Here is a 12,348-nt window from a genome sequence, read left to right as displayed (position 1 = left end):
TGAGCCAAGATTGCGCCATTGCACCCCAGCCTGGAAAACAAGAGCGAAACTCCATCTCAAAAAAAAAAAAAGATAAAGTTTCCTGACTTTAAGAAAATTTCATTCTACCTGGGGAAGACAGGCAACCAGGCAACAAGCATGCAAATAAAAAGGGCAATATTGAAGAGAATGAATAGGAGAGCTGCTCAACAAGTAGCCACATTGGAAAGATCTGAGGGATGTAAAGAAAGTAGTCATGAAAATATGGGAGGAGCATTATAGTGGAAACAGCAGTAAACAGAAAGGTCCTCAGAAAGATTCAAGCTTGGTATTCTTAAGGTACAGGACAAGGGCTGATGAGGAGGGAACACAGAAAACAAAGCACGGAGAGATGATGTCAGAGAACAGTTGGGTGCCAGATGATACAGGTCCATTGCTTGGAGTTTGAACTTTATTCTGGTTGCAATGGAGTCACGTGATATAATTTGTGCTTTTGAAAGCTCACTCTGGCTTCTATGTAGAGGATCTACATGGGCAGAAGGGTAGAAAGGAGGCAGAGAGATCAGTTAGGAAGCTATTGCAGTAGCTTAGGTAAGAGATGTAGTTTGGACTAGGGCTATATGCAAGATAGCGATCAACACTTGGATTCAAGATATATATGGAAACTAGAATTGACAGGACTTGCTGATAGAGTATCAGTACTTATGTCAGGTGTAATGACAATGAAGGATGACTCAGGCTTTTGACCTGTGCATGGAAGAGATGAATAATTGTACAATGTATTGCGATTGGAAAGATTTTAGAAGGGAACATGAGTTCTGTCTGGGACATGTTAAGTTTAAAATACCTATTAAGCATCCAATCAGAGAGTTGAAAAGTAGTTGAATATATGAGTATGGAGTTCAAACAATATAACTTAGATTCAATAATATATATAGTTGATTCTTATTCACAGTAGTCCTGTTCCATAAAGTCACCACAAACAATGAATTAGCAAATACTGAACAATTGTTCCTAGGGAAAATACAGAGTTAGGTTCCTGCAAATATGTAAATAGTCATATTTTCATCAACTGATCAATATATAATCTTGTTTTTATGTGTGTTTCTGATTAAAGAAACTTTATTTAATATATATTTTTTATTCATTAGCATTGAACTCATAGCCAATGGCACTAACTCATGCCTGAATGAAGCTTGTCCCATAAATGTATTTTCTCCATAAGGCACATTACAATCCTCTTGGACTTAGGAACACTAGATAACACTTCAGCTTATACTTGGGGGCCACTGTAAACAGCTAAATCACAAATAAAAGGCACAAAAATAAAAAAAAAAAAACATAGCACTAAATAGACTATTTCAGCATGAGAGCTGAAACAAAAAGGTAGAGCAGCACCTTATTCACCCTCGGCTGAGATCGGGAATATCAGAAGACACATTTTCACTAATTGTGCATGCCATGAATGACCACAGAAGCAGTGTAAATATTGATTTGGAGATTCAAATAATTAGCAAGTAGGCAAATTCATAAATACAGAATCTGCAAATAATGAGTATCAACTGTATATGAGTTTTAAAAGCATGGAGCAGGATAAGCTGAGCAGAGAGAATAGACAGAGAAACAGCAGCAGCAGAGGATGCAACCCTAAAATACAGCATTGTTTAGAGATGGTAGAGAGGAAGAACAAGCAAGGGAGACTGGAAAAGAGCATCCAGTAATGTGGAAGGGGAAACAGGGCAAGTTTCCTGATCCTGGCATCAGGATCCTAGAGAGTAATGTATTTTGACAATAAGTTAATAGCGGCCGGGCATGGTGGCTCACGCCTGTAATCCCAGCACTTTGGGAGGCAGAGATGGGTGGATCACCTGAGATCAGGAGTTCGTGACCATCCTGGCCAACATGGTGAAACCCCATCTCTACTAAAAATTCAAAAACTAGCCAGCTGTGGTGGTGGGTGCCTATAATCCCAGATATTCAGGAGGCTGAGGCAGAAGAATCACTTGAACCCAAGAGGAGGAGGTTGCAGTGAGCCAAGATTGCTCCACTGCACTCCACCCTGGACAACAAGAGCGAAACTCCATCTCTAAATAAATGAATCAATAAATAAATGAATAAGTTGGCTTATAAAAAAATAAATGAATAAGTTAACTGCACCAAATAGTAAAAGACGGTGTATGGTGAGGATACAAGAGCTGAACACTGGCCTAGGCAAAATAAAGACAACTGGTAACCTTGAATAGAGTTATCTCAGTAGACTGATTGTATTACTCAGGGTTCTCAAGAGAAAGGGAACCAATAGTATATGTGTGTGTATATATATATATATATATACACACGTAGAAATATGAAGAGATTTCTTGTGATGGACTGGCTCACACAATTATGGAGGTTGAGAAGTCCTACCATCTGCTGTCTGCAAGCTGCAGACCCAGTAAAATTAATGATGTAATTCCAGTCCAAATCCAAAGATTTCAGAACCAGGACAACTGATGGTGTAAGTTGGGTCCAAGTCCAACGGCTTGAGAATGAGGAATGCTGAGGTCCAAGAGCAGGAGAAGATGGATGCTCCAGCTCAAGCAGAGACAGCAAATTTGCCCTTCCTCTATTTTTTTGTTCTATTTGGGGCCTCAAAGGAATGGTTGATGCTTACCCACATTGGTGTAGGTGATCTTCTTTACTCAGTCTACTGATTCAAATGCTAATCTCATACAAAAATTGGCTGGGCATGGTGGCTCACACCTGTAGTCCCAGCTACTCGGAAGGCAGGAGAACCGCTTGAATCCGGGAGGTGGAGGTTGCAGTGAGCCAGGACTGCACCACTGCACTCCAGCCTGGGTGACAGAGTGAAACTCCATTTCAAAAAAAAAAGAAAAAAATGCTAATCTCTTCTGGAAACACACTCACAGACACACCCAGAAATAATGTTTTACCAGCTATCTGGACATCTTTGCCCAATGAAGTTGACAAATAAAATTAACCACCATAGTGACATAGAACAGAAGCCCTACTGGAGTGAGCTGAAGAGGGAATAAGAGATGACAAAGATAAAACAGCAAGTACAGATAACCATCAGGGTCATAGAACGAGGAACTGAGAAGTGGGATGGTGGCTGGAGGGGAACACTGGGCAAAGAGATGGGTCCAACTAATGATTTTTTTTTTTTTTTTGAGACAGGGTCTCACTCTGTCACCCAGGCTGGAATGCAGTGACATGATCACAGCTCACTGCAGCCCAGACTTCCCAGACTCAAGCAATCCTCCCACCCCAGCCTCCCAAGTAGCTGGGACTACAGGTATACACCACCACTCCTGGATAATGTTTGTATTTTATAGAGATGGGGCTCAAGCATTTCTCCCACCGTGGCCTCCCAAAGTGCTGGGATTACAGGTGTGAGCCACCGCACCTGGCTCAGTGAATGATTTTTTACGAACTTATCACATGCCATGCATTATCATCTATTACAGATGGAAGAACTAATATTATAGAAAATGAAGAGAGTTGTAATAGTTGCAAAGTTGTGGAGAAGGTACAAGGGGATGAGATCTTAAAGCAAGAGTGGAGGCAATGGTCTTAAGTAAGAATGCGCCTTTTTTTTTTTTGAGACAGAGTCTCAATCTGTCACCCAGACTGGAATGCAGTGGCTCTATCTCAGCTCACTGCAACCTCTGCCTCCCAGGTTCAAGCGATTCTCCTGCCTCAGCCTCCCAAGTAGCTGGGACTGCAGGTGCTCACCACCATGCCTGGCTAATTTTTGCATTTTTAGTAGAGACGGGGTTTCGCCATGTTGGCCAGGCTGGTCTTGAACTCCCGACCTCAGGTGATCTGCCCGCCTTGGCCTTCCAAAGTGCTGGGATTACAGGCGTGAGTCACCACGCTCAGTCAGAATGCTTCCATTTTAACAAGAAACAAAGGCATTCTGTGTAGATACAAATGTAGGTAGACTGATGGATTTGCAAGGAGGAAAATGAGTTTTTCTTCAAATCATTTTCTTCTCAATTAAGTGTAAGGCAATTGTGTCAGTTGAGGGTCATCATAGAGGGAGTAGTGGAAATTTGAAGGGAGAGGAAGAGGTATGAAAGAGTCACATCAGAGAGTGGAAAGGTGACTATAGAAGGAAATAGAATAGAATCGTCTGCAATATTGAGTCCTCATCTGAGATTTGTGGTCATGGACATGAAATTAGTCGACTAAGTACGATTATATAATTTTCTCCAACAATCAAATCAGTCATCAATCATCTCACTTCCAAGTCACAGAAATTGTAGTCATTTCCTCCCTTATGTTTTATTTATCTTCTTATTAGTTCAGAGGGTACAATATTAAGCAGGAAATTCAAAACCAAGCCATTAAGGACAGCATACCTGATGCTACATGGTACTACTTGGAACATTCTCCCAGAACTTACCCCATTCTCCCATAGGCCTTACTGTACTTTGAATCAATTGCTATTGCTTTTTCACAATCCTTTATCGCATCTGTATAGTGACCTAATTTGCTCTGAGCAGCAGCCCTAAGAGAAAGAAAAGAGAATTTTATTAAAGGCAGTTTTCAAGGCACTAATTTAGATTTTTCAAGTACTAATAACACTACCTTTTTCTTGTTCCAATTTGTAGATCATTCCCACTAAATTTCTAAGTCAAACTGTCTAAGATAATTATGTAATAAAATGAAAACAAAACAAAACAAAAGCTCAGAAACTTCTGTGCAGAAAAAAGTATGCAGGCTGCCTTTCACTGTTTGCTTTGCTATAGAAAGGACAAATATGCAAGTCATACAACTGGTCTACCTATTTATACCCTTTCTAGTTTGTGCAAACAGAAAAGTGAAAAAGCTAGGACATCTGGGCTGCTATGGAGGCACAAAGAGTGAGTGATTGCTGTGAATGGCTACACAGAGGGTTGGGCTATTATGACTTTAACGGTACAGTTAAAGTACAAGTAAAAGTGATATCCCAGTCCCCTGGCACTTTCTCTCATTCATTCATTTCTAAGGCCAACTAGATTTTATTTCTTTCAGTCTCCTAGAAGTTCTCATGATCTTGTCCCTCACCAAAAGGTTGAAGAGCCAACTTTGGAAAAAGAACACTTGCCTAGATCAAAATCCCTACAATTGTGACCTCTCCTCAATACCATTTCCAAATAGGAAGAAACAGCTCAGAGGAGAAACAGGAAAGGAGAAGAGAAGCTCTAAGATGGATGCTCAGAAGTCAAAGTGGGGTGCCAGCAACCAAGAAATAGAAGTTTCTTGGACCAAGGAGGGCCAAGGTGTGGTGACCACTTCTTCGATTTCTCACAACTACAAAGGAGAATGCTATGCTGCACAGCACCTCTACCTCTACCACTGTAACTCCAAGACCTGGTACCCTTTCTATTAATTAAGGTAAAGAAGCACTTTCTGAAAATTTTGCTTGCAAGTCCAGAAATGAACTTAGGCTCCTTCATGTTCTTCAGTCTACAGACAAAAGTCTCACGCTAACCCAAGGTCTCTGACCTCATGTTCCTCTCCCATTGCAATCTCAGAAGCTCTACTCTTGTTTTTGCTACCTCTATTCTTCTCTCTTTACCCATATTTTTTTTTGTTTTGTTTTGTTTTTTTCCTTTTTGTGGAGAACAGGGTCTTGTTATCCTGCCCAGGCAGGTCTCAAACTCCTGGGCTCAAGCTATCCTCCCACCTCTGCCTCCCTAAGAGCTGGGATTACAGGCATTAGTCACCGCACCCGGCCCCATGTTAGTTGTTTTAATTGTCCTTAAAAACAATCTTTTTGCTTAACCATCCAGTAAACCATATCTCTTCCTTGAAATTAGTCAAAGGTCACATCTTTCAAGGACCTAGCTGGAATCGAATAAGCACACATGAAAACAATAAAGCTGATTAGAACACCACCTATCTCCAAGTATCAATGAGGGTCCTTGCTGATCCTCAATATTCCTCAAGTATGCTCTAATCTCCTCCTGTCAATCAAACTATAGATTAGGGTTATCTAATACTACTTTTATATCACATCCAGCTTATTATTATACTCTACAAATACTAGCTGTACATAGTAATAAATCAATTATTTGCTAGGAATCCACGAACAGAATGTGTTATGTAAAACCAATCCTGGATAGAAGAAGCTAAAAAAAAATACTGCCAATTCTGGAAGTTGAACCTGGGAATATAAACCTACTAAAATTTCACTAAAACTTAAGCACGTTTAGTGGGAAGAAAAGGAGAAGAAATAGGAGTTTAGTTCTAATTAAGCACATTTAGTGGGAAGAAAAGGAGAAGAAATAGGAGTTTAGTTCTGACTAACAGGAAGATGCTGAGAAATTCCCAACATGGCCTGGCTTCCACAAAGCAGATTAACAACAAGTGAGTCTGGATCACTGACTTTTTCCCATCTAATGTGAGGATTCCAGGTCAATAAACATTCATTAAAGTTACACTGTGTAAGGAGCACAACCTTCCAGACTAGTACAGATCTTTCTTTTAGAGTAGCTTAACTCAGAGAAAATGTGAAGAGACCAACCTTGCAAAGTTTATATACTTCAATGGGTGACACATAAATACATACTCCCAAAAAGGAGATTTCAAGAAAACTCCTATTTATGCCCAATTTGGCCTTCTAAGCCACAGTACTTTCAAGACAAAAACTTTGTGTCACAGTAACAATAGGAATGAGACATTGCCTCAGAGCAAGTTCCTTTTTCTACCACTATAGAAAGCTCTTGTCCACACGTGATTTTAGTCCAAAGAGCCAGGAAGGTCCCTCAGAGGCCTCAAATGTTCTCGTCTATTCTGCCTGGTTGCTTGAAGGAGAACATTTCAGAGAGTGAAGTCATGCAAGCAATTAACTGAATGACAATAGAATCCTACCAACTCAGGAGGTTTTTTGTTATTGTTGTTGTGTTTGTTTCTTTGAGATAGAGTCTTGCTTTGCCGTCCAGGCTGGAGGGCAGTGGCGCAATCTCAGCTCACTGCAACCTCTGTCTCCCAGGTTCAAGCAATTCTCCTACCTCAAACCCCCAGGTAGCTGAGATTACAGGTGTGTGCCATCATGCCCTGCTAATTTTTGTATTTTTAGTAGAGACAGGATTTCGCCCTGTTGGCCAGGCTGATCTTGAACTCCTGACCTCAAATGATCCGCCCACCTCGGCCTCCCCAAGTGCTGCGATTACAGGTGTGAGCCACCGTGCCAGGCCAGGAAGTTGAATCTGGGATTACAAAATGGCTAAACCAAATTTCATCTAAGAATTAACATTTATTGAGAGAAAAGGAGTTAATGGACTAAGCTTTGAGGCAGATTTTTAAAATAATTTTATTATATATAATAAGCAGAGCCACCAGAAGAAAAACTTGTCCAGAAACAGAGCATGAGATATATACTAAGTCCAAGTCTTATATCTAACTCCATAGGCAAGGCAATACTATCTGCAAATACACAAGCCTAGTGTCTGATCTATCACTGATATCTGATCCTGGACATCTGCAAACGGTGGTTTTGTAGAACAGCAAATGCCTCAATCTCATCTCTTTTCTGTCAAGAGTTGCACTTTCTAATCAGTGTATGTGTCTGCACATATGCACAGAAACATGCAAGAAGGGTAAAAGGGCTCATGGGAGGATGGAGAGCGAAAGTTTTGAAAAAGGAATTCAGAAAAAGAACTACGTGGTTTTGAAAAAACAACAAATCTGTTCCTAAACACTTGCTAAACACCTTCAAGAAAGTGAAAGGCAATACTTGCCTTTAGATATCTGATTAGCAATTTTTAAAATATAATCAGAAAATGACTCCTCTCTACATAATACATAGGACTTAGCATACTCTGAGCATCTGTAATGTTACATAGCAAAAGTTTTTAAAGAGAACAATCATACCATGTGGACTGTATTTTAAGTGGTTAATATATGGCTACATTCAGGATTTAATGTTAAGTATTTTTAACTGTATTTCTTTTCTTTTTTTTTTTTTTTTTTGAGGCAGAGTCTTGCTCCGTTGCCCAGGCTGGAGTGCAGTGGCGAAATCTCGGCTCACTGCAAGCTCTGCCTCCCGGGTTCATACCATTCTCCTGCCTCAGCCTCCTGAGTAGCTAGGATTACAGGCACCCACCACCATGCCCAGCTAGTTTTTTGTATTTTTAGTAGAGGCAGGGTTTCAACATGTTAGCCAGGATGGTTTCGATCTCCTGACCTTGTGATCTGCCTGCCTTGGCCTCCCAAAGTGCTGGGATTACAGGCGTGAGCCACCATGCCTGGCCTTTTAATTGTATTTCTTTGTTTAGTTAAAATTTATCTTTAATAAATGCATATTCATGCCTTCCCAAAATACTAGTCATTCTACAGGTACACATATTACCATATATTAAGATTATCTAGCAAATCTAAAGTAAAAACACTTATGTGCGTACCTAAATCTGGCTGTAAATTAAGGATGACAACTATTCCATCTACTTTGCACAGAATCTCAGAGCAATCAAGGACCATTTATCTGATCTGTTAACACTTGCTATATCACATCTACCAAAAAAACTCTTCTAAAATGACCGGGAACAATACGACACAAGTATAATTATTGTTTGATATGCAAACCTTTCAACTCAAAGTTTCCATAATGTCTCCTGCCCTCATAATTATAAACCAATATACCTGGTTTATAATACCAACTGAAGGATATAAACCAATTATATTGGTTTATAATACCAACTGAAGGATACTGAAAGATACAGTGAAGGAGTAAAGCTACACCACTCCATTTGTTCTTCTCCAAATATTTCTACTTAATTCATTCAACTAATATATCTATTGAGGGCCAGAGAATGCATACTTTTCTAAGAATAATGGATACAGCAATAAGCAAAATAATATTCCTGTCCTCAATAGCACTTAGATTCTAGTGGGGGCATGGAGGGTGAGGAGAAATCTGGCAGACTACAGAGAAAATGTGGTTTTAGTTCTCATTTTCTATGTCTAGTTTTCTGTCAATCTTTCTTCATACAGCACGACTGAGGCCCTTACTTCTCAGACTAATTATAAAAATGTTAATATTTATTTAAAAATAAACACATAGTCCTTTGCATCAGTTTAAAAAAATTAAGACATGAAAGTATAGGGTTCAACAAACCAGTTTTGGTAGTTCATGTGAAAAAGTGTATGGGTTTCTCCGACTTAATACTCACTACAAAGTAACAGCAGGACAAGAATAACCATTAGAAGAAGAGCTATAGGATGTGTAACTTTCAAATAATTAGAAAGAAAGAAAAAAAATCAAAACAATAGAAGGGAGGGAAGTAGGGGAGGAAAGAAGCAGCCAAGAAAGAGGATGCTTAAAAAGAGCCGGGTGCAGCGGTTCACGCCTGTCATCCCAACACTGTGGGAGGCCAAGGACAAGAGATCACCTGAGTCCAGGAGTTTGAGACCACCTTGGACAACACAGTCAGACCCTGTGTCTACGAAAGATTTAAAAATTGGCCAGTTGTAGTAGTGTACACCTGTAGTCTCAGCTACTCGGGAGACTGAGACAGGAGGATCACTTGAGCCCAGGAGGTTGAGGCTGCAGTGAGCCATGTTCATGCCATTGTACTTTAGCCTGAGTGACAAAGCAAGAGTCTGTCCTTCCCACCCCGCAAAAAAAAGGTAGCAGAAAACAATTCAAATTTATCAGACAAAACTCAGATTCTCAACTTGGATACAAAATATATCACTTAAAACATAATCATACACAGGTTGAAGTTAAAAGAACAGAAAAAGACAAACAGGAGAACTGAAACAACAAAAAAGAAAGCTGATGTAGAACAATTAAATATCAATATTAATTTAATATTAAATATTAAACACAAAGCAAATCAGATCATTAAAGATACAGAGAGGCATTATTTTTACTAATCACCCTTTCAAATTTAATTTTATGTAAAAAACTTACAAGGTTCAGAAGTTAAACCTACATTAGAAGTCTCCCTATCATCCTATTGGGGATGGGTGAGAATGGGGTAGATGGGATAGAAATGGGAGTAAGACTTCAAAAAGATGAAAAAGCAAACCTTCAAACTGAATAAAACAGAAACAATTGATCCTAACTGTATATCAAAAACAATTCAAATCATTTCTCAGCACAGTATTCTGAGTATATATGATTACTGAGATGCATTCAAAGACAAAAGAAAAACTGCAAAGAAATCCTGAAGTTTACATAGCAGGCCTGCTAGTGGTGTAATATTAGCTTATAAGACCAACTGAAGGATACTGAAAGATACAGAAAATGAGTAAAGCTACTGGTGGTGGTGGAAGAAGGGTTTTCACCCTGGGAGAAGGAAAATACAAATATAAAATGGAGGAAGATGAGGGAGAATTCTGTGATGCTAGAATGTGAATTGAAGGCATCTGTATAAACTGATAGCTTTTCAAAAAATCAGTTTCCTAGCTCCGTCCACTGAAAAGACCTAGAAGCAATAAGACCTTAGTAGCAATGATCATGTCCTGCAACTCCATCTTGGTTTCTAAATACCATCCTCCACTGAAAAGGTCAGAGCTTCCTTGGAGAAACAGTTGAGTTCAGGGCTACAACAGGGAAAGTACAAGGGAAATCTGGAATGTCTTATTATCTCAGAAAGCAAGAAAGTGGTTGGTTTTTTGGTTTTTGGTTTTTGTTTGTTTGTTTGTTTGTTTTTGAGATAGTCTTGCTCTGTCTCCCAGGCTGGAGTGCAGTGGCATGCCCAGCTATTTTTTGTATTTTTAGTAGAGATGGTTGTTTCACCATGTTGATCAGGCTGGTCTCAAACTCCTGACCTCAAGTGATCCGCTGGCCTCGGCCTCCCAAAGTGCTGGGATTACAGGCAATGAGCCACTGTGCCTGGCTAAGAAAGTGTTTTTTAAAAATGAAGTTACATAAAAGGATACACCGACCAGTTTAAAGGTGCTCTCATTAGCCAAATGCGGGATAATTTAAGAACCAAAAATAACTCATTATAACATATTGAATAGTGACTTTTTAAAAAATTAATGAGTCCAAATGAATATTCAAATGACACTCAAAAAAGTTGCAGTGAGGAAGAGGGAGAAAGCTGAAAAAGGAAGAGAGGAAAGCTCTTCTTTATAGAAATATGTGAGGAAATATATGTAAAGGAAATGATAAAATTAGAAAAATCACCATTTTGCAACTATCAACGTATTAATGATATGGTATTAATGATAAGAAGAAAGATCATGAATAGATGATAAAACATTTAATAAAAGTTTGTTAGGGAATAATTTTTTATTCATATCACCAAACCCTACAGATTACTTATAAATTACAAAAGGAATAATAGATCTGATGGTCATCACCTTAAGATATCAAACTTAGAGTCACCAGTAATGGGACAGTCTGAAAATATGTGCCTCCTAACATAATGCAATAAGGGGTACACATAATTATTTTTGTAGGCTTCATAACAAAATTTAACCTAAATTTAATCATGAGGAAGCACTACATAAATCCAGAATATGGCTCATTCTATAAGACAATTGGCCTGAACTCTTCAAAAATGTCTATGTCATGAAAAGCAATCAATCAAAAAAGTCAGGGATACTTTTTAGATTAAAGAGACTAAAATGGCATAATAAAATACAATGCAAGAAACTTGGTTGGATTCTGGATAAAAAACATAGCTATAAAAGATATTTTGGGGACAAATGGAAAGATTTCAGAATTAATACTAATTTTCTTACATGTAAATGGTATGATAATTATATGAAGTATATCCCTGTTCTTGGGAGATATAGTTGAAGTATTTGGGATGAGAAAGAAAATTTTATATATTTGTATATAGGCATATACACACCCCTCCATATACCCCAAAAGAAAGACAAAGAGAGGCCAGGTACAGTGGCTCATGCCTGTAATCCCAATACTTTGGGAGGCTGAGGTGGGTGAATCACTTGAGGCCAGGAGTTTGAGAAAGCCTGGCCAACATAGTGAAATCCTGTCAACCCTAAAAATATAAAAATTAGCTGGGTGTCCTGTGGTCCCTGCTACTCAGAGACTGACGCACAAGACTTGCTTGAACCTGGGAGGCAGAGGTTGCAGTGAGCTGAGATCATGCCATTGTACTACAGGCTGGGTGAGAGAGTGAAAGAAGGATGGGATGGGACACGAAAGGAAGGAGGGAAGGAGGGAGGGAGGGAGGGAGGGAGGAAGGAAGGAAGGAAGGAAGGAAAGAAGGGAAAGAGAGAGAGAGAAGGAAGAAAGGAAGGAAGGAAGGAGAAAGATAAGACAGAAAGAGAGAAAGAAAGAGAGAGAGAATGAAAGGAAGGAAGGAAGGAGAGAAAGAGGAGGGGAAGGCAGGGGAGGGGAGGGAAGGGTGGAGGAAGGAAGGAAGGAAGGAAGGAAAGAGGGAGGGAGGGAGAGAA

General features: G+C 39.4%; 1 protein-coding gene across 1 annotated transcript in view; it reads right to left on the bottom strand.

The window, feature by feature from the left end:
* SGTB (small glutamine-rich tetratricopeptide repeat (TPR)-containing, beta) overlaps positions 1–12,348 on the bottom strand; it is a 61,608-nt gene that overhangs the window by 16,297 nt on the left and 32,963 nt on the right. Inside the window, exon 6 of the mRNA XM_011961298.1 lies at positions 4,388–4,492. Within this exon, the coding sequence (XP_011816688.1) occupies positions 4,388–4,492 (105 nt within the window). The remainder of the gene's footprint in view (positions 1–4,387; positions 4,493–12,348) is intronic.

Source organism: Colobus angolensis, unplaced genomic scaffold, assembly GCF_000951035.1.
Source record: "Colobus angolensis palliatus isolate OR3802 unplaced genomic scaffold, Cang.pa_1.0 Scaffold546, whole genome shotgun sequence".
NCBI classification, from domain to species: domain Eukaryota; kingdom Metazoa; phylum Chordata; class Mammalia; order Primates; family Cercopithecidae; genus Colobus; species Colobus angolensis.
The sequence above is the reverse complement of the archived record's forward strand: the minus strand, read 5'-3'. Positions and strand labels throughout refer to the sequence as shown.